This window comes from Dipodomys merriami, unplaced genomic scaffold (genome assembly GCF_024711535.1).
Source record: "Dipodomys merriami isolate MVZ:Mamm:240054 unplaced genomic scaffold, mDipMer1.0.p SCAF_6, whole genome shotgun sequence".
NCBI lineage: Eukaryota > Metazoa > Chordata > Mammalia > Rodentia > Heteromyidae > Dipodomys > Dipodomys merriami.
Window position 1 is genome coordinate 49,110,519 of NW_027206179.1, and position 19,330 is coordinate 49,129,848.

The 19,330-nt window shown below is 35.5% G+C and overlaps 1 protein-coding gene across 1 annotated transcript in view; it reads left to right on the forward strand.

Annotated features, from left to right (window-relative positions):
• The window catches only part of Diaph3 (diaphanous related formin 3), a 450,161-nt gene that overhangs the window by 16,900 nt on the left and 413,931 nt on the right, over nt 1-19,330 (forward strand). Inside the window, exon 2 of the mRNA XM_070002884.1 lies at nt 9,958-9,990. Within this exon, the coding sequence (XP_069858985.1) occupies nt 9,958-9,990 (33 nt within the window). The remainder of the gene's footprint in view (nt 1-9,957; nt 9,991-19,330) is intronic.

Below are 19,330 nucleotides of genomic sequence, written 5' to 3' on the forward strand. Positions count from 1 at the left end.
TGTTAGAAATAAAGACACCAACTTCTGTAGAGGGGTGTGCCATTGGGAAAAAAAGTCTGGCACACAATCACACAGAACAGGCAGGCAGGCTGGTCCCTTTTTATCCGTAATCCAGCAAGCCCCTTCCCTCTGCTCACATTGGCTGAGCTTAGTTTCACACCCTGGAAAAGGATGTGGTTTAATTAACTGTATGCAACTAAAATTCAAGGAGCTTCTAATAGGATGTCTTTAAAAGTGCCAGGATAAGGATGTATGTAACTAAAGTGTAATTAACAAGAAAAAGCCAAGCCAACTGCCCAAAGCAGGAACCTTTGAGAAAAACTATTCTCTCAAGATTACAGAAAGGAAGCAAACTACTTTGATAGAAAAGTTCCTTTTTCTCACACTTAGAATTGCAATCCTCAGATCTCAGCCTCCTTAATAGCTAGGTTTACAGGTATGAGCAACCAGCACCTGGCTCATGTTTAGTTTTTATTTTCTTTGTCCGTAATTACTTCAGAAATAGCTTCATTTCCACTGTGACTTTTTTCTGAGGTTTGATCACAGTTGCTGAAAATGGAACTAAAGTTCCATTTTCAACCTGTCACTTGCCAGCTTTAACAGGTCAATTTTCAGATCTTTAAAATAGGGGTAATATCTCATTTGTAGGGTTGTTTGGTATAGTAGTAATTATGTAATTCCTCATGACATGGCAGTAGTAATGATATTAGATAGCTGTTTCATAGGTACTTAGGAACTGAAGTGAAAATGGAGTAATTCAACCTTTCTTACTGTATACTGAAGTGTGGTCTTCATTTCTTGGTGATAGTGAATGTTAGTCCACCATTACTAAAAATATACATGGAATCTCTACTCATGTCCTTAAAATGGTCTCACTTGCCAGCTGTCTTCAGCTGACTTAAATTTTGTACTGCCAAACCATACTGGCTTTCCTCCGCATGGCTATTCTCTGTAGCTAAGACTCCTCTTTCCATATGTGCATTACCAGCTCTGCAGCTCACCTGCTTCTCTTTGTTTGAGTGAGATCTACACTTAACCCAATTTCTCCATATTTACATTTGCAACCTGCAAACTTTGTGCATAGACTATACTACTTTTTACTTTAAAGATTATTCATCACTCTCCACTATCTTCTGTAATTTTACTTGTGTTTATTAGCTGTTTCTCCAACAGAAAATAAATTCCTGTAGGACAAAATAAAATTTTTTTATTTATTGATGTATACTATGTCAAAAATGTAGTAATGTTTAGTAAATATTTGTATGAATGAATATTCTAGGAAGGATAATGGATTGCATATTTCAAATTTTAACCTGAATCATGGCTACAAAATTAACTTCAGTCTTGGGTCATGGCTGTAATATTTGCATGTTAATTGAAATGTATTTAAGTATATATCCTTAAAGGTAAGGACTGTGCTTTTTCACTGTCACCATTGAATACCTATTGTAGGGCTTATTCTGCCATAATGTATTTGGTTGTGCTTCCTTACTGTAGCTCTTTGGTTATAAGCATCTAAGAAAGAGATGGGCGCTCTTTATATTTAATGTAATGCCTTGTACAGGTTGGCAGCCTAATTATATCATAGAGTAGAAAAAAATAGGTTTATGAGACATGTCTTGCTTGAAAAATCCTGTTTTATTTCTTATATTTTGGCATTATGTAATCAATTACATTAAGGGATTATCAGGTGGTAAAGAATGTTATGCATGTTTACCTTAACTTTCTCAAGATAGCATAATATCATTTACATTTATATAAAAGAAAAGTGATAGATTTCTTTTATCTCCACCATTAGTAAGTGTCATAAAATAGAAAAATAAAGCTAAGTCAATACATTATTGTTGCCACAAAAATTGAATTTGTGTCAAAAGGATTTGTGTTTCTGATGTAGTGATTCGTATATTTTTCTTGGAATTAAGTCTCTAGCAGGTGACAACATCAATAATTCACAGAACGGGAGCGTTTGGAGATTTGTTAATTTATATATGTGAATTAGAAGACAAATGAATTATGTGCATAATATAGTTCGACATGCTTGAAAATATGTACTCAAAAAAGTCTATTAAAATATCTATGCTCACAGTATTTATTTGATTTTTAGATATCCATTTCTTTTTAATACATATATTTATTTGAAAAGGAACAATCTATATTTTCTATTCACTGTGAAAAGTATTATCGATATTAAGCCTTTCTTTCCATAAGAGCTGTGTATATAGCTAAGAAAATACACAAAATCATGAAGGAAAACTCCATGTCTCACAACTTAGATAAATAGAATTGTTTTTATATATCTAATAGTTTTAAAAAATATGCAAAGTGAGACTGACACACTATGATTTATTTCCTTTCTCTTAACTTTGGGAGACTTTAGGTCAATTTCAATCTTAACTATTTAAGGTAATCTTTTAGTGATACCTGTTTGTTTTAGCAGTTATTTCACAAAGTGTTGACTCTTAGAGAATTAGGAGTTTAAAGAGTATGAAGGGGCCGGGCGCTGGTGGCTCACGCCTGTAATCCTAGCTACTCAGGAGGCTGAGATCTGAGGCTTGGGGTTCAAAGCCAGCCCGGGCAGGAGAGACCGTGAGACTCCTATCTCCAATAAACCACCAGAAAACCGGAAGTGGCGCTGTAGCTCAAGTGGTAGAGCGCTCGCCTTGAGCTGAAGAGCTGAGGGACAGCGCTCAGGCCCAGAGTTCAAGCCCCACGACCGACAAAAAAAAAAAAAAAAAAAAAAAAAAAAGAGTATGAAGAGGATTTGTTTTATTAAATTGTTCACTAAAAAGGTTCTAACCCAATTTCCTGTCTTTGTGGTGAAGTTGAAAGGTAAAGTCTTCAGTTTGTATGAGACAATTAGGGGTACTACATTAGCCTTAATAATAGTAGCAAGTCTGAATATGCATCTTGGATGTAGTGTTGGAGGCTGAGCACTTTCTCTTTGGATAAACTTCAAGGTGATTCTGGGAGCTCTGGAACCAAGATAATTCTACTGAATGCTTGCTTCTTTTCCTTCTCCAGATATGAGTGATTTCAAATTCTCTAAACTTGGCGCCAAACCTACCTGTATGATAATTTGAAGATTTACATAACTCTTCACTGGATCCATTGTGAAGCGTTTTTTTCATCTCACAGTGTAAATTAAAACAACACCACCCTTCCCCCCCAAAAAAACCAAAAACTAAAACTAAACTAGAGTTGTTGAAGGAAACAATTTCAAAATGGGTTTTAAAAATGTGTTACTAGAATTAGCATTGCATTCTCCCTTTCACTTTCAATGAGTTCATTGAAGAAAAACACAAAAACATTGGGGTTGTGTTAGAAAAAGTGAAAAGACTTGTTTGATTTGCAACCACTGTAATGCATAAACCTAGGGAAGAGTTCCAAGCAAAACTCATTGTCTGAACCCTTTTGAAAGATTCACTGACAGTTTAACAAAATGAAATCAGGTAGGTGAAACATGTCTTGTTTGAGGATGGTGGCAGCTAGGAGAGGAAGGTGGACTAATGGAGAGAGGAATGGTAGACCAATACCATCATAATACTACTCAGTGTGCGTGCATACCTTGGAAGGGAACTGGAAAACTTGAAGTGGATAGGGATGGGATAGATGGGAGGGGAGGGAGAATGATGGAAGGAGTGACACTGATTAAAACACATTGTACACAAAAAATGGACACGTTAAATTGAAAGCCTTGTACAATCATTTGAAAATAATTAAAAAGGCAATACAGCTTATTAAAAATGAAAAAAAATAAAAAAATACCAAGTATGGTAAATATGAGTGGGAAGTGGAATACTAATGTACTACTGGTAAAGGTATAAAATAGCATAACCATCATTAAAAAACAAACAACATGACAAAACAAAAAAATCTTGTCAGTTGGTTTTCGTAGCGTGGCAGTCTTTTCTTAGTGGAAGCTTTTATCATCTTGAAAACTTCGTTGTGTTTTCATAAAAATACATCTTTTCTCTCTTCTCTAACACTTGGATGATGGGCTTCTGAAAGCTAATCTTCCCTGATGAGTCTCTTTTCCCCTTCACAGGATGTGGGGAAGGGAGGTGTGGGTCCCCCTGAGTGTGATAGTAGGAAGTCTGGTGAAGGGAATGAGTAATTGTCTTTCCAATTGGCAGGATTACAGTCCAGAATGAGTGATTAAAAGAGGCTGAAGAGCAGTTCTTATCATCTCTCTCACTTTTCTTCACATAGATTAAAAAAAAAAAAATCCACCATCTAACCACATGAAGAGCCAGACAACTTAAAAGTTTTTCTTTATGTTATCAAAGCGCCAGTTCTGCTCTTGTCCTAAGGGATAGGAAAGCTTCAGTGTTATTTTTGGACCTTTCTGAGATGTTAAATGCAGAGCCCTTGAAGAATGGCATTTTCACATATTTTGTAGTTGCCTGGGAGATAACCCTTAGGGAGACTGTATAGGTGTGTTTATTGTGATAGTTAGAAGTAATAATGTTTTTGTATTTTCATATTCTTTATAATTGATACTGACATTAAGAACAGCTATCTATGGACCAAAAATATAACTAGGTTAAAGTAGTACATATTCATAGAGAAAAGGAATAATATGGATTTTAAAACAAAAATGTCAGCAACACTTTAGTGCATCACCTTAAATCACAGAATTGAGATGGAGTCTTCCTTTTCTCCCAGTACATACAGCTTTTCTATGTCAGTGACTTGTCATGTCCTTGTTGTTTTTCTTTCAAGCAGATAGTGTCAGGTCATAGTTTGATAGGAATAATTTTCAATATTTAGATACTGAGTAAGTACTATTAAATTTAGAGTTATGAGGTAAGATATATCTTAGAGATTGACTGAGAATTTATTTTTTTATTTTTTTCAGTCATGGGGCTTGAACTCTGGGCCTGAGTGTTGTTCCTGGGCTTTTCAGCTCAAGGCAAGTGCTCTACCACTTGAGGCACAGTGCCACTTCCGGTTTTTTGGTGGTTAATTGGAGATCAGAGTCTCACGGACTTTCCTGCCAGGGCTGGCCTTGAACTGTGATCCTCAGATCTTAGCCTTCTGAGTAGCTAGGATTATAGGCATGAGCCACCGGTGCCTGGCTAGACTATTTGAATAAATGATGCAGTGATTGACACTGGTAGAGGAGCAGGCTGAGTGAAAGAACGCTCCACAGGGTAGAATGTGGTCCTGGGTGTGCTTTGGCAGGATTATCAGGGTGTCCTTTAGTTTTCTGGGTTTCTCAGTCTTGCCTTAGGTCTACTGAATCAGAATTTGGGGTTTTTGCAAAGGAAGTCTTACTGTGATTCGTGTGCATAATGAAAAGCTGAAAACTAGCTGGTCTAGAGGATCTAGACAATGAAAATTATCTAAGTCCAGTGTGTTCAGGGGCTTTCCTCTTACAGATTTCACTTTTGATGGCAATCTTCACAGCATTCCAGTGAAATGATGTAAACTTCATGAAATTTAATCATGTCAGCACCAAGTTGTTTTAAAGTATTATCATATTTGTCTAGCGACAACAAATTGATTGAGGCCTGATGGCTTGATGCTTGAAGGCCATCACTGAACTCATCTTTTGCTTCCCTGGCCTGCTAGTTCACATGAATTAACCAATTATTTGCAATAACTAGTATATGTCTGAGACAGGCAGAAACGGTCAGATAAGTTGATGTTAGGCGAAATGAACCCCAAGATAAGGACTCAAATGGTTTTTCTTTCTTGCTATTGTTTCTAACATATTTATAAGATGATTTCTTTGCTTTGTATGTCCCTCCTCCACGGTATAACCCTGTTTTCACCGTATTTGATGTTGGTGTAATTTGTGGAGGGGAAGGGAAAAAAACAAATCGTTTAAATAGGGATACAGGTGGACCTATTGCAACAATGAGATGTACAAGATGTTATGCTGAAAAACAGACTACAACTTTGGGGGGAGGGGAGATGGGAGGTCAGGGATGGTAAGGGGAAACAAAGGAGGAGACAAAAATGCTTAATAAGAAATGTACTCATTTCCTTGCTCATGTAATTGTAATTCCTCTGTACAGTATTTTCACAATAAAAAAAAAAAGAAAATAGAAAGTTTACTAAAAGCCAGGAGTTACAGCTATTTTTCAGTTGCATGTGGTGTCGGGGCTTTGTATATTGCATTGTATGCTATATAATTTGGCCATCTCCTTTATTTACTTGTAAACTAATTTGGTGGTGGAGGAATTGAATCTGTTTGCAGGGCTTTGAAATTGTATGTCTAAAACTATAGTCTTAAGTTTTCATTTTCTATAATGCTAATAAGTTGTAGGTTTTAAGAAAGTACCCCTAGTTGCTTCCATTTAATAATCCCTCAATTCTCTACTTGGAGTTGATGCCAGAAAAATCTACTCATGAACTGGATGGATGAGTATAGCTCCTGTTTCCCACCACTGCAAGAAAGTGATGAGCTGTGGTTCCAAAACAGAGCTACTTCATTTATAAAATGTATCTTGGCTAACGGACCATTTAAACTATACTTGAAGAACCAAGTGTTTGTGTGTGTGTAATAAAGTTTTGTTTCCTTTTAAATTAAGGATACTACCTTATAGTTTTATGTCTATAAGTGATAGGTTGAATTTCAGAGAATTGTTTGAAAATTTTAAGTCAGTCATTTTCTCTTTCTCTCTCAGCAATTTAAATTTTACAGATCAACTTTGTCTTATGGATGTATAGGCCAAATGAGCGGGACTTTGACACAATGAAACACTATAGTGAAAAACTTGAATTTAATATTAACATTCACATAGCCCTTATATATGACTATATAAGATGATGCTAAACGAAATGAACCCCAAGATAGGGATACAGAGGTTTTATCTTTGTTGCTGTTGTTTTTTAATGTACTTATAATATACTGTGATTTTTGTTTCTCTTGTGTGTTCCTCCCTCATAGTATAACCCCTGTTTTCACTGTATTTGATTCCGGTGTCCTGTATCTTGTATATACATTTTTCTAATTTGGGGAGGGGAAGGAAAATAACAAAAAGCTGAAATAAGGATACAGGCTGACCCATTGTAACAATGGGTCAAGACACTGTTGAAAACAAACTTTGGAACTTTGTGGAGGTAGAGGGAGGAGTTGGGGAAGTAAGGAGGGAAAGGATCCTAGGGGAAAAACAAAGGAGGGGGTAACAATGCTAGATAGGAAATGTACTCATTACCTTTCTCATGTAACTGTAACCCCTCTGTACAGTATCTTTACAATAAAATATATGTTAAAAAATAAAAAATAAATAAAAACAATCACATAGCCCAACAAAAGTTTACCACTTTGTATAACTTCACACTTTATCACTAAGTGTTTAGTGTTAATGGCTATTTCCGTCAGGTTTAAAGTAATCTAAGTCATTGGACATTATAGTTCTTAGAGGAAATTAGAAGGGCTTAGATCTATTCAGAGTTTTAGTGTTAGCATGTCTTAGTAGTTTAAGATTATAAACAAATAACTATAGTCACCATTCTTTAAAAAGTGACTCCTTGAAGTGCAACCTATTCTCAGATCTGTTTTCCAGCTACTTCAGTTAGCTAATGTCTCTCGTCTTGTCATGGGCCTTTGAATTTCCTGTCATTTTCTGCCCTTCTGGCTTTTCTTGGTGTGGTAAGAATCAATAATGGGGTGTTTTCCAAAAGAGAAGGAATAATGAACTTGACCTTAGCTAGCCTTTTGCTTTTTCTCTCCTCAGATTCTTGTACTTTTCACAACCAAATCCAGGACTTTTATTTTTCTCTTAGTTAACCCTATGTTCTGTTTTGATTCATCACAAGTTCTTTTGGAAAAATTTTGCATAAATTTGGGTTGTAACTAGGCTATATACATGCCTAACAGTGGAAAAACAGACCAAGTCCATATCAAATTAATTGAATCCTTTCAAAAGTTAGACCCACAAAAATAGTTTTAAGAGTTAAAAAAGAACAATGAACATTATGAAAGCTGTTAGCCTTGTGTTACCTCTGTTTTTAGGTGACAGTACTTTTAATTTAAAAGGCTGCCCAACTTTAGACTTTGAAGATACATAAAAATGTTTTCTTGCATTTTTACATCTTCTGGTTTTATATTATGCAATGTTCTCTCCCTGTTTTCATATCTACTACTTTGCTTTCTGTACCTTCTATACAGGTTTTACATCATAAATCTGACATAGTCCCTACTATCATTCTCTCTAAAAGTTGTTTTATTTTCATGGCCTCTCTCCTTTTTTTTTTTTTTTTTAAAAGTAATATCATTGCTTTTACAGCACTTTCTTGAGGCAACTCATAGTAGTTTTTTGTGAATACTTTCCTTTTGTGAAAACATTTGATTATTCTAAATAGAATTTAAGCCTTATCCTTAATTGTCTTAGCTTTTTAAGTATTAGACCACTTTACATGCTATTGTCTGAACTTACCTATATCCCACTTTTCTTGTCATAGGGGCTTGACTCATTTCAGGAGTTGTAAGAGTGTCTGGAGTGAGACTCCTGGGGCTTGACTCATTTCAGGAGTTGTAAGAGTGTCTGGAGTGAGACTCCTGAATGTAAAGTAATAAGAGAGATGTAGTTAACCAAAAAAGATGTAATGGGCTGAAAACTTCTATTGGTGAATGGCAAGCAAGGGTAGAGAAGAGAACTACAGAAGTCCCATCTCTCTATCTTTGAGAGCTCTGTAATTGTGGTAGAACTCACCTCTAGAATGACATTTTATATTCTTGCTAAGCATGATACCATGCTTAATGACTATTGTACATGCTTGTTAATTTCAGAGGCTGAAAAGAATATTATCAAAAGCATATTCTGTACCCTACAATTAGACACTAACCTATACATATCAATAATATGTCTTTCTTATTCCAGGGTCAAAGTAAGCCATTTTAATTCAACAAACAGTTCTATTTAGAATCTAGCTTTGTAGTCAGTAGTAGTCATTAATATGGCTATATTTTTATGATATATGCAAAGGTTTTGTTTCCTCCAGCTGCTTGTTTTCTGCTGCATTCAAAGAAGGAACATCTCAATGAAAGAGAATCTGGAATAGTGATTTACATTGTATAGATTTTAAATTAGGATCATAATTGAAGTGGAGTCATGAGTATAAAAATGTATTTCAGTATATAGATATGAATGACAAATTTTATTCCATTCAATAAATGTTGGATGTAACTCTGTGCCACTTATGCTATTAGATGATAATTGTTCACCTGTCCTTTTATAATAATTAAAAAAATAGATCTATTTTCCTGTTTAGGAAATGCTTGACTCTTTTGCTGGTCTTTGAACTACCTAATGCTCCAAAGAGCTTCCAAAATCTTTTCAGATTTATAGAACACTTTTTGCTTGAATACTTTTCACTTTTGAACTCCACTTGGTGGGAAATTAATTTATTCATTTTCTAAAGTGGTCTTATGTTTGTCTACCAAGGAAATCATCAAAAGGGTTCTCAAATCAGCTAGCAATGAAATTGAAAATTGTCTACTGTCACCACTGGTGATAAATCAAAGTGATGTTAAAGATGCAAATAGTCATTCTAGTACATTCTTCTTCGTTACTTGAATTGTTTAAGTTAATTAAGCCAGCAAAGTACTTCATTATCAATTATGTGACATACTAATCATACATTCAAAGTTTCAATGAAAATTTTTCTGAAAGTTATATTTCAGTCTTTATATGTATTGTGTTCTAAGTCTGTATATTTAATTATGATAATACTATTAATTTGGAAAGTGTATTTATTGTTACCTCAGGTAGGTTTGTAGCTGTAACATTCACAAATCCAAGCAATTTTACTATATATTTGAAACTTTCACGTTGGTCAACTTTTGTTCATCTTTGTGAAATTAAAACAATATATAATGCATTTTTATTAGACTGTCAAGAATTTAATTACCTTTAAGTTAATATTGTAGAATTTTAACTGCACTATTAACTAAAATAAAGAAGCTAATATAAATTACTGATTGATTTTTTTTTAAATTTGCAGCATTTGAATATTAGGACACTGACAGATGATATGGTAAGGTTATCTTCAACATTTCTTTTTGTTAGAATTTTAACTAACCATATAGTGTTCATTGTGTGCTGGACTAATACCTTTGAAATTCCTAAAAACTACATATAAGTTGGAAATGCTATAGTGATCAAATCAGAGACAGAACTAGTGAAATAAATTAATCATTGCTTTAGTAGTCAATCTTAATTTGCAAATTGTTAGTTAACTTTGAGTAATTCAAATCAGCTCTCATTCTTTGGGGATGAATTGAATACTTCAAAAAGAGAAAAAAGATATGCTGTCTTTTCAGGAATATATAGTTTCTAATTAAAGTAAATCTGTACATATTTTTGAAATTTTATTAAAAAACGAGAAGCAGGCATACCTTACTATGTATTCTTCATGGTGTTAATAGTAGGGTCTCTCAGAAGTAATATTGCAGATAATTATATGTACAGATACTTGTATAGTCAGGTAAATATTTCTGAGGAATATATTTTTGAATGCAATTCATGGATAATAGTGAAGGAATAGCAATGAACACAGTAACAAACTTTAAATAAAGAATAACATAAAAAATATATAATCATGACATAGAGAAAAATTCTATATCCCATTGACCAGGTTTTGAATTTGGCCTTACCATATGATAGGCTGGGCACCTAGAACATAATAAACAGTCTGGCTCCCACTTTTTGTGTCCAGGGTGCTGCCTTTGGCATCTGGGTAATGTGGACATGTAAAGATGAATGTGGCATAAACGTGAATGATTTAACAGTGGAAATTTTGATGCTTCTCAATGAATAGTAACTAAGAAAGTGACTTTTATGTAAATTTTTTGTTTGGCTATGGCAATATCTAAAAATTTGTTTAGATGCACTGTGTTGCCTAACAATATGGATATGTTCTTGGAGTGCTTTATTAGGTGATTTCATCATTGTAGGAGCATGAGGGGGTACACACATCCTGGAAGATATAGCCTGCTGCACAGAGCCAGTTATATAGCTATATCCATTGTCTTTGTAGTCCTTCATTGATGGAGACATCATGTAGTGGCTAATGGACTAGTGTTTAGAAAATAATGACCATAGGAACATTTATATGCTTGGCATGCTTATTTATTGCTTTGAAAATATGTTTGGCCTTATTTATAGTTGAGGACACTAAGATACTGAGATTGAGATACAATCATGTAACATTTAGTTCACCCATTGAAAGTGCATAATACAATCATTTTTGATATATTCATAAATTGCTCAACTCCTATGAATTGAACTATGAATTTTTGTGTAGATAGAAGAATTGGTCTTCTGTACAACCAGTTTTAGAATGTTTTCATCCTCCATAAATATTTTATAACCATAAATATTTTCTCCCCATTTTCTCAGCTCACCTATCTCTGGTGACCCTGAGGTGCCCCATGTCTATTTCTGGTCTCTATAGATGTGCCTACTTCAGACATTGCATGAAAATGGAACAGTATTTGGGATTGTCTTCTTTCATTTAGCATAATGTTTTTAAGCTACATCCATTTGCTCCATTCCTTTTATTGCTGGATAATATTCTTTGTATTTTTGAGGTTTGTTTATGTTTTGTGAGCACACTGCTTTTTTCTGTTCCAAACACTGACACTCCTTTCATTATGTGACTATTTTTTCACACTGTAAATGCATAAACGTTACCTAGGTTTTACAAACACAGTCATGGAGTGGCTTCAGCAGAAACCATCTTGCTCTCTTTTATGTTATAAGGGGAGGTTCTTCTCCCTTCTTTCTCCTTCCTACTCCTATTTCTTACCTCTAATGCTATCCTGACAATGGACCATGGTAATATCGGACTTTTGGTAACTAATGGGTATTTACCACATCATTTATCTGTCTTTCTCACTGGTATAAACCACTGAAGGCTAAGACAGTGTGTAACTAATGCTTCTAGTACTTGTCATATTTGACACGTAGTAAACATTTGAATTATTTTTTGTTGAGAACCTTTTGCCTGACTTTGTGGCATTCTTCCTGGTTGACCACCATTTCCTTATCCTTGCTTTTGTCTTAGGTGTGCTAATGATTGTCTCCTGAATTCCTTGCTGATCTTCCCATTCTGTTCTTTTCTGATCTTGTGTGGTAGCTTTTTTCTTGAATAGGCCAGGGCCAGAGAGGAGGCGGGTGGGTGGTTCAAGCAGCAAGTCTAACTTAGGCATCTGGATCTACTGTCACAGAGGTCTAAGAGTAAGCCTGGCTGTCTTGAACAGGAGATAACTGATGGATGGATTTCTTTTCTTTCTCATTGTTGACTGGTGCAGTGTGAAAGGGTCATTGGATTTGGAATCAGAAGACTCTTGTTGCAAGACAGCTTCAGTACTGATGATCTCTGTGACCTTGACAAATCAATCATTTGATTGATCACTTATTTGGAAAACAGACTAATTATACCTTTTCTCTATCCTCATAGGGTTTTGAGGTTTCAGATAAACTGAAGTATGTTGAACTGCTGTTCTTAGTTCTGTCCCTGTTCACAAATGTTTCCTGATGTCTGTAGACTAGAGGGTGGTGTGCCACATTTGCAGCTGAGCCATGCAGGGAATGTGTGTTATAGATCAAGGCAGAGCTGTGGGAAGGGAAGGGCTAGCTGGTTATTTTGAGGGCTCTTTAAACTATTTCTGCTATGTTTGAGCCCAGGGAAGCATTTGCCACTGATACTTTGATATGTGCTGGCAGTGTTTTCTAATTAAAGTTTGCCATCCCCACCATGTATACATTCTATGTATGCTTTTAATTTAGAATTCCTTAATGTGAATAGCCATTTGGGGCAGAACTTGACAAAAGACATGCAAGAATCGAGTTTGCTGTAGCCGTATATTTTGAAGAAAAGTGTTTTAGAAATCTTAAATAAAAACACCATTGATGACATTAGTGTTAAAATTTCATCAAAGTTATTTATTCAATTAGTATGAAAATTCATTGTCACAGAACACAGTCTTATTGTATAAAAATGAAGGATGACAATGGTATTTGGATCCCTAGGAGCTGCTGATAGACTTTAAGCAGTATTCTTTCTATGAATACCTGAGTATTCTGTCAGTGTAACAATTTTTGAACCATGGTTGTTTGACTGCAGTCCTCTTTGGAGGGCTGATTCTGTGTATTTAGGATTGTTGTAACTTGTTTAGCATTATGAAATAATCTTTTTAAAATCAATTCCCTAGTAGTAAGCATTAGGTTTTATTCCTTTGAAATATACTGGATTATCCACTTTATTAGGTGTAGTTGTCTGCTTCCTTTATGAAGAACAAAAATTTCTTGGCTTGTCTGATACCATATTTTCTTGGTTTCATACTCCTCTGACCTTTTCCTTTTTAATTTTCAGTGTGTGGTTGTTTCTGTCCTTACACTATTATCATTTCTCCGTCTTCCATTCTGAAGCTGCTGCTCTTTTCCTCTGTGTATAGAGCTTTATTTGGATGATCACCTCTGAAGATTGCCACTCCCATCTCCCTTCATATGATCCTTTCCTCAGACATATTAATGTATTGGTCTATTGGATCCCACTATAGGGATGTCCTATTTACTCAAGAAACTATATGCTGTGAGCCAAACACTTCAATCTCCTCCAATCCTTGCTTTTGTTCTTACTTTCTTTTAGAAGCTGACATAACTCTTTCAATATTTCTTTTTCATTATTTCAAGATTCTATCTTCTAAATTTTTTCTATCAGAGTGTTAGTCCTCTTTTTTTTTCTTATAGGAATTCTTTAACAGCTTCCTGTTGCTTTCTTGAAAGCTCCTATTGCTCATTCTGCACAGCAATGAATGATCTATCTTAATCTATCTGATCACTTAGCTAGGTGTTAGAAAAGCTGGCAGTCTTGGAATTGAGGCCTGTATAACTTGGAGAAGGCCTGGTAAGGTATTAAATCAAAACTTGTTTGACAATGGAATGGGGGGGGTGGTGGAAGGCTACAAAAGAATGAGAAAGTAAGATACCCATTTTGTAAGGAGACCCACCAATTAGATAGCTGTCTTAAGGATTACAGAGATTGGCCTTAGGTCAAATAGGGAAAACAATGTCTTGCCCTATTTAAGATTGTTTTTTCTACCTGGCTGGCCTATAATCCTAGTTACTCATAAGTCTGACATGTGAGGATAACTGTTTAAAACCAGCCCGGGCAGGAAAGTCTGTGAGACTCTTATCACCAGTTAACCACCAAAAAGATGGACTGGACAGTGCTCAGGCACTGATTCAAGCCCCAGTGCCTACAATATAAATAAATAAATAAATTGCTTTGCTGCATCTGTTATTTATAGGCCAGGCTTCCAGCATGGCCTATAAGTCTTCAACGGTAGGACTTACCTCTCGCTTGATGTACATCTCTCACACAATATGCAGAAACCTGTCAGAGCATAGAAAGATTATTTAGGGAATGTAAAAACAACTTAGAATGCTTACAGAAGAGGCTCGGCATCCATGGGTTTAGGATAGGTTAGAGGTTCTCCTTTGGAACACGTGTGGCTGTGAGCTGGTGGTGTGGAGGCAGCCCTAGCTTTCCTGCACCCAAAGTATATTTAAGGAAAAATAAAAAATAACAGTATAATAGGGGAATTATGCCTACTGATTAAAAGTATATTAAGTAATGTATAAGTTTAGTTAGATGCTAAATAGTGTTCCAAATGTTAGCTACATAAATATATTTAAACTCTACTTAATCCTCTGTGTGAGTACTGTTATTCTAATCTTCAATGGGACACTGAGGCAAGAGAGCTTAAATAATGGGTTCAAAGTCATAGGACTAGACAGGAAAACTGGGCAGTCTGGCTCCAGTGAAGATTTTGAAGCCACTTAAAATTCTAAGCCTCCACTGAGAGTGCCACATGTGCAAGGTAGAAACATCTCTCATTTTTTCACTTTTCTCTTAAAGGCATTTATGTGAAACTCCTCTATTTAAAATAACCTTGTATCTCAGCCATTGACCTTTATCTTGAGAAGACTGTGGTAATTGTGAAGACAACCTCTAAGAAGCTTTCTATGATGAGAAATGAACTGTTTTGAATGTTCCAAGTAAGCTAGTCTGAAAAAGGTGTATCCCAAGGAATATGGATGTTGAGAAATGTCAACAGGTAAAGGATATGTGAGTTCTTTAAATGGTAATGAACATAGATGACTTCAAATCTAGCTGCTGTTGAGGCCACTCCCACATACAGGGTCAGGTTTTCCTGGTGTCCATGAAAGCTCCCCAGAGAAATGAAGTCTTGGAGCCACTGTGGATATATTTTGGTCTGGGGTGGGTTCTCATGAGTCCTTTGAGCAGTGCTTGCCTCTTGACAGAACTGTGGGCCTTCTGATTCACTCTGTGTAATGACTCCCAGTGTTTTCTCTGAGATGGACTTGTCTTCAGATAATTCTCCAGATTAAAGTGGTGTATGTAACATGATGTGCTTTGTCTACTTGTAGATTCTTCCTGCACCTACCAACACGTGCTTGTGGGTTATATATGCAAATAGGTATCACACATGTGAAAGAAGAACAGTGGTTTTGATTATCTGAACATGTCCCTGCCTTGCTGAGTCAGGCAAGAGGATATAAATTATTAGCCTAAAAAAGTACAAGTTAGAAGATTTAAAAAACAATTTTGCTGGTCAAATCTCCAGCAATCATGTGGCAGTTGTGACATAGTTGTCCCTGCCCAAAGGGGCACATCAGAGTTTGAGGATGGTCTCAGCAGCTTGGAAGGGATCTTTTCAGAGGTACCACATGACAGTGCTCTTGGTGGCACAGAGAACAAAATTGTATGTTTTTTTTTTTTTTTTTCCGTGACTCTGGCTGCAGGCAAAAGTTTTTGAGACATCCTTAAGCCAACTAAGTTTGCTTTTGTTTTCTTTCCTACTTATGCATGAGAATGATACATGTCTAGTCTTAAAAAGTTCTTTTAATGTAATAAAGTAGACATTTTAGTGCTGCATCAATTAAAATACTACTTTACTGGACTAGGAGAATATAACAAATTCATTTTACATTTGTTATCTTTCTATAATTTTCCTGGGTAAATTGAAAATAAGCGTTAAAGCAAAAGGTATGATACTTTTTCATAGTTTTTCTATAAAGCTGTCTTGAAAATATACTCTTCTAAAGATATAAAGCAAACATAGCAGGGATTGATGCAACTCAGTGTATGTAGTACTATACATCAAAACACATTATGTAAGATTTAAAGTATTTACTAAGTCAGGTGGGCCTTTCAGAGCCCATTAATATGAGTTAATTGGGACTTCCTGTACTTAGAGTTTCAGTAGTAGCACTTAAGTACAATATCAGAATCTTTAAATATTTATAGGATGGGTTAGAGAGTACCTCCTCAAATCAGCAGAGATGTGGGAATAACATCAAGAGCTTGCAGAGTGGAATATACTAATGTGCAGTAATGTGTGCAGATCTATTTGATTACCTATTCATTCATTAAGCATTTACTGAGTGCCTAGTACTGTAATAGAAATATAAAGTTTATTACATTGTCTCTGCCAGGGAGCTGTGGGGAATCAAGTAGGTATATAATAGTAGTTGTAGTGTGGTGTGGTAGGAACTATGAAAGTATATAGGATTTAGTAGAAGGAGTAGAGTCAACTTAGTCTTAGGGATGGCTATGTAGAGAAGATGACCTCTCAGTTGAGTTTTGAATGTCTAATTGGAATCCAGGCTGGCACTTGTGATTTTTCTTTTTTAAACCCTGTAATACATTTACTTCCAGGATACCAACGCAATGAATTCCTAGTGGAAGCATGTCAGGTTGGCAGTTGGGAAACAGTTGTTGTCTTCAGATGGTATTTATGTATGGATAGTATTGAGCTATGCCTTTATAAAAGATAGTGTACTATTTATTTAGATATCAAATTTGTATTCCTTCACGTATATACTATTAATAGTACTTAAGTTCTTGGGGATAGGAGGAACTTTGATGCCACCTTGGGCAAAAAAGTTGTGAGGCCTTGTGTTTTTTTTTCTTCCAGATAAAGAGAGAGATTGGGGTGCAAACTTCTAGACACAAGGAACAGCATGTGCATATGTAGTAGATTCTAGGTTTCATTACACATAGGTCTCATGATAGAAGGATGTAGATTGTGAAGCTTTTTGTGATGAGGAAGTTTGATTCAGTTCGAGGTGGACATAGAATCACGGTAAAATATTTGGATGCCAGCTACTGAGTAATGGGGAAATGTAGGCATAGTGTTTAAGCCTGAGTGAAGAACATAGCTAGATTTGCATTTTCACTAAAGTAAAAATGATGTTTTCAAAGGGAATTGCTTTGAGTAGTGTGGATAAATGGATATGGCTAAAGGGTTCACAAAGACTTGGCCACTGATTAGAAAGTTGTAGTAATAATCCAAGTGGCCTATACTAGAGTGACAGCAGTGGGGACAAAGAATATAAATTAATTATGGATAGTCCATATGTTTTTCACAATTCAGATCACCAACTAATAATAAATCACATAAGAAGTCGCTTTTCATGTAAGTAATAAGAACTCCTTTTGTCTTTCTCTATTCAAGTCACTTTATTCACCAAATCTGATGTTGTCTTAACTCCTCTGGGCTTTCTAGACCCTCCTACTTTGCCCTTTGGGACTCAAAGTCTGTTATGTTCTAACATTTTCATTCCTTCTTGCTGTAATTGAAAACTGGATGTTCTTTGTAGGCTTTATTTTCCTGGTAGCTTCTTCCTTCAAAAGCTTCCAGGGTTTTTTTTTGAAGCATAAGCAGGCCGAGTGTGTAGCCCGTTTGTTTCCTCCTTGTTGGTCTCAAGTACAGGTCTTCCATCCCTCCCACAGATTACCTAAAGGCCTTTAGAACTTGAGTTACTGCTTTTCTGGCACTGCTTCTGTTCCCATTCTGTGTTCACCTACTGGGTTCCTAACCTGGGTCTATGCATCACCACAGGAACTGTGGCAGAACTCATGGTATCATTGATAAAAACTTTAAACCTTTATTCTCATTAGCCTTTAAGTGAAATTTACTATTTTTAAAATTCTGAATATAGGAAAATAAAACCATCAGTGTAACATCAATAACAACAACAAAAAGATTGCCACAGCAGTATCTGCCTGGTGACTTTATCACCAACTATAATGAAGCACATTAGAGTTATTAGAGACATTTCAAAACAGGTTTATATTCAGTATTGTGTTGAAATTAGATTTGCAGATATCCTTTGTTATTTAATGCAACAGTGAAAAACATCCTACTGCTATATTCAGATTTAGTTTAATACTATGATAATCCTATTTTACAATGCTTTTCTTGTTATTGTATGTGCTTTTAAAATGGATATTTAAAAACATTTGATGAGTTCCATATTAACCATCTATTTCTATATAAGAGTTTTTCTTGAAACTTTGTGATTTAAAACACTGCAGTTTTCAGCGTTTCCTGGGGGTCAGAAACTTGGAAACAACATAGTAAGATGGTTCCACTGTGAATCATCAAGATGTCAGCTCAGTTTCAGTAATCTGCAGGCTGATGGAGCGGTTATCCATTTCTGGGGTAGCTCCCTCCTGAGGGACAAGGTGGTGCTGATTTTAGGGAACATACCCCCGTTCCTACCTATGTGGTATCTTCCTGTGCTGTTCCATGTTGTGATAGGTGGCTGGAGAATAAATGCACATTGGAACTTGTTTTTGAGAAAATTTGTTTTAAAGAAAATTTCAGGGAGTAATTAAGAATGATTCTCAAATCACATGAGATGTAAATGTGAAGAAATTATTGTAAATAGATGAAGTATTTTGGGGCAAAAACAATACATTTTCTTTTCAAAGACAACTTTAAGAAACTTTTTGCAATTTTACTAAAATACATATTAAGAGCTGGAGAAGTCCTTTTGTGTCATTGAAGATGTTGAACATAGTAATTAGTGGTTAATAGGACTTATTACTGTGAGATAAGATTGTGGCCTAAGACATGGATGGTTTTTTCACACCTGAAGGTACTAACAGCTAGTTTTGCTTCCAGCAATGGCAATATGGTGATGACTTTACTAGCCACTGGGACAGAGAGGCTCACTGCTTAGTTGGTGACATACATATCTTGTAATTCTTTTTTTTTTCTTTTTTTCTGTAAAATTTTTATTATAAAGGTGGTATACAGAGCAGTTACATAAGTCTAGTAGTGAGTATATGGCTTTTTTTGGACAATTTCATCCTTTCCCTCATTCTCTCACAGTTTTCTCCTCCTGTCCTCACCCACAAGTTGTATAGTTCATTTTCAACATAGTGTCTAGTGGGTACTCCTATACTTGTTTTTTTTTTTCCTTATGGGGTTTTATTCCTGCTTTTTTTCTTTTATTTAATTGTGAAAATACTGTACAGAGGGGTTACAATTACA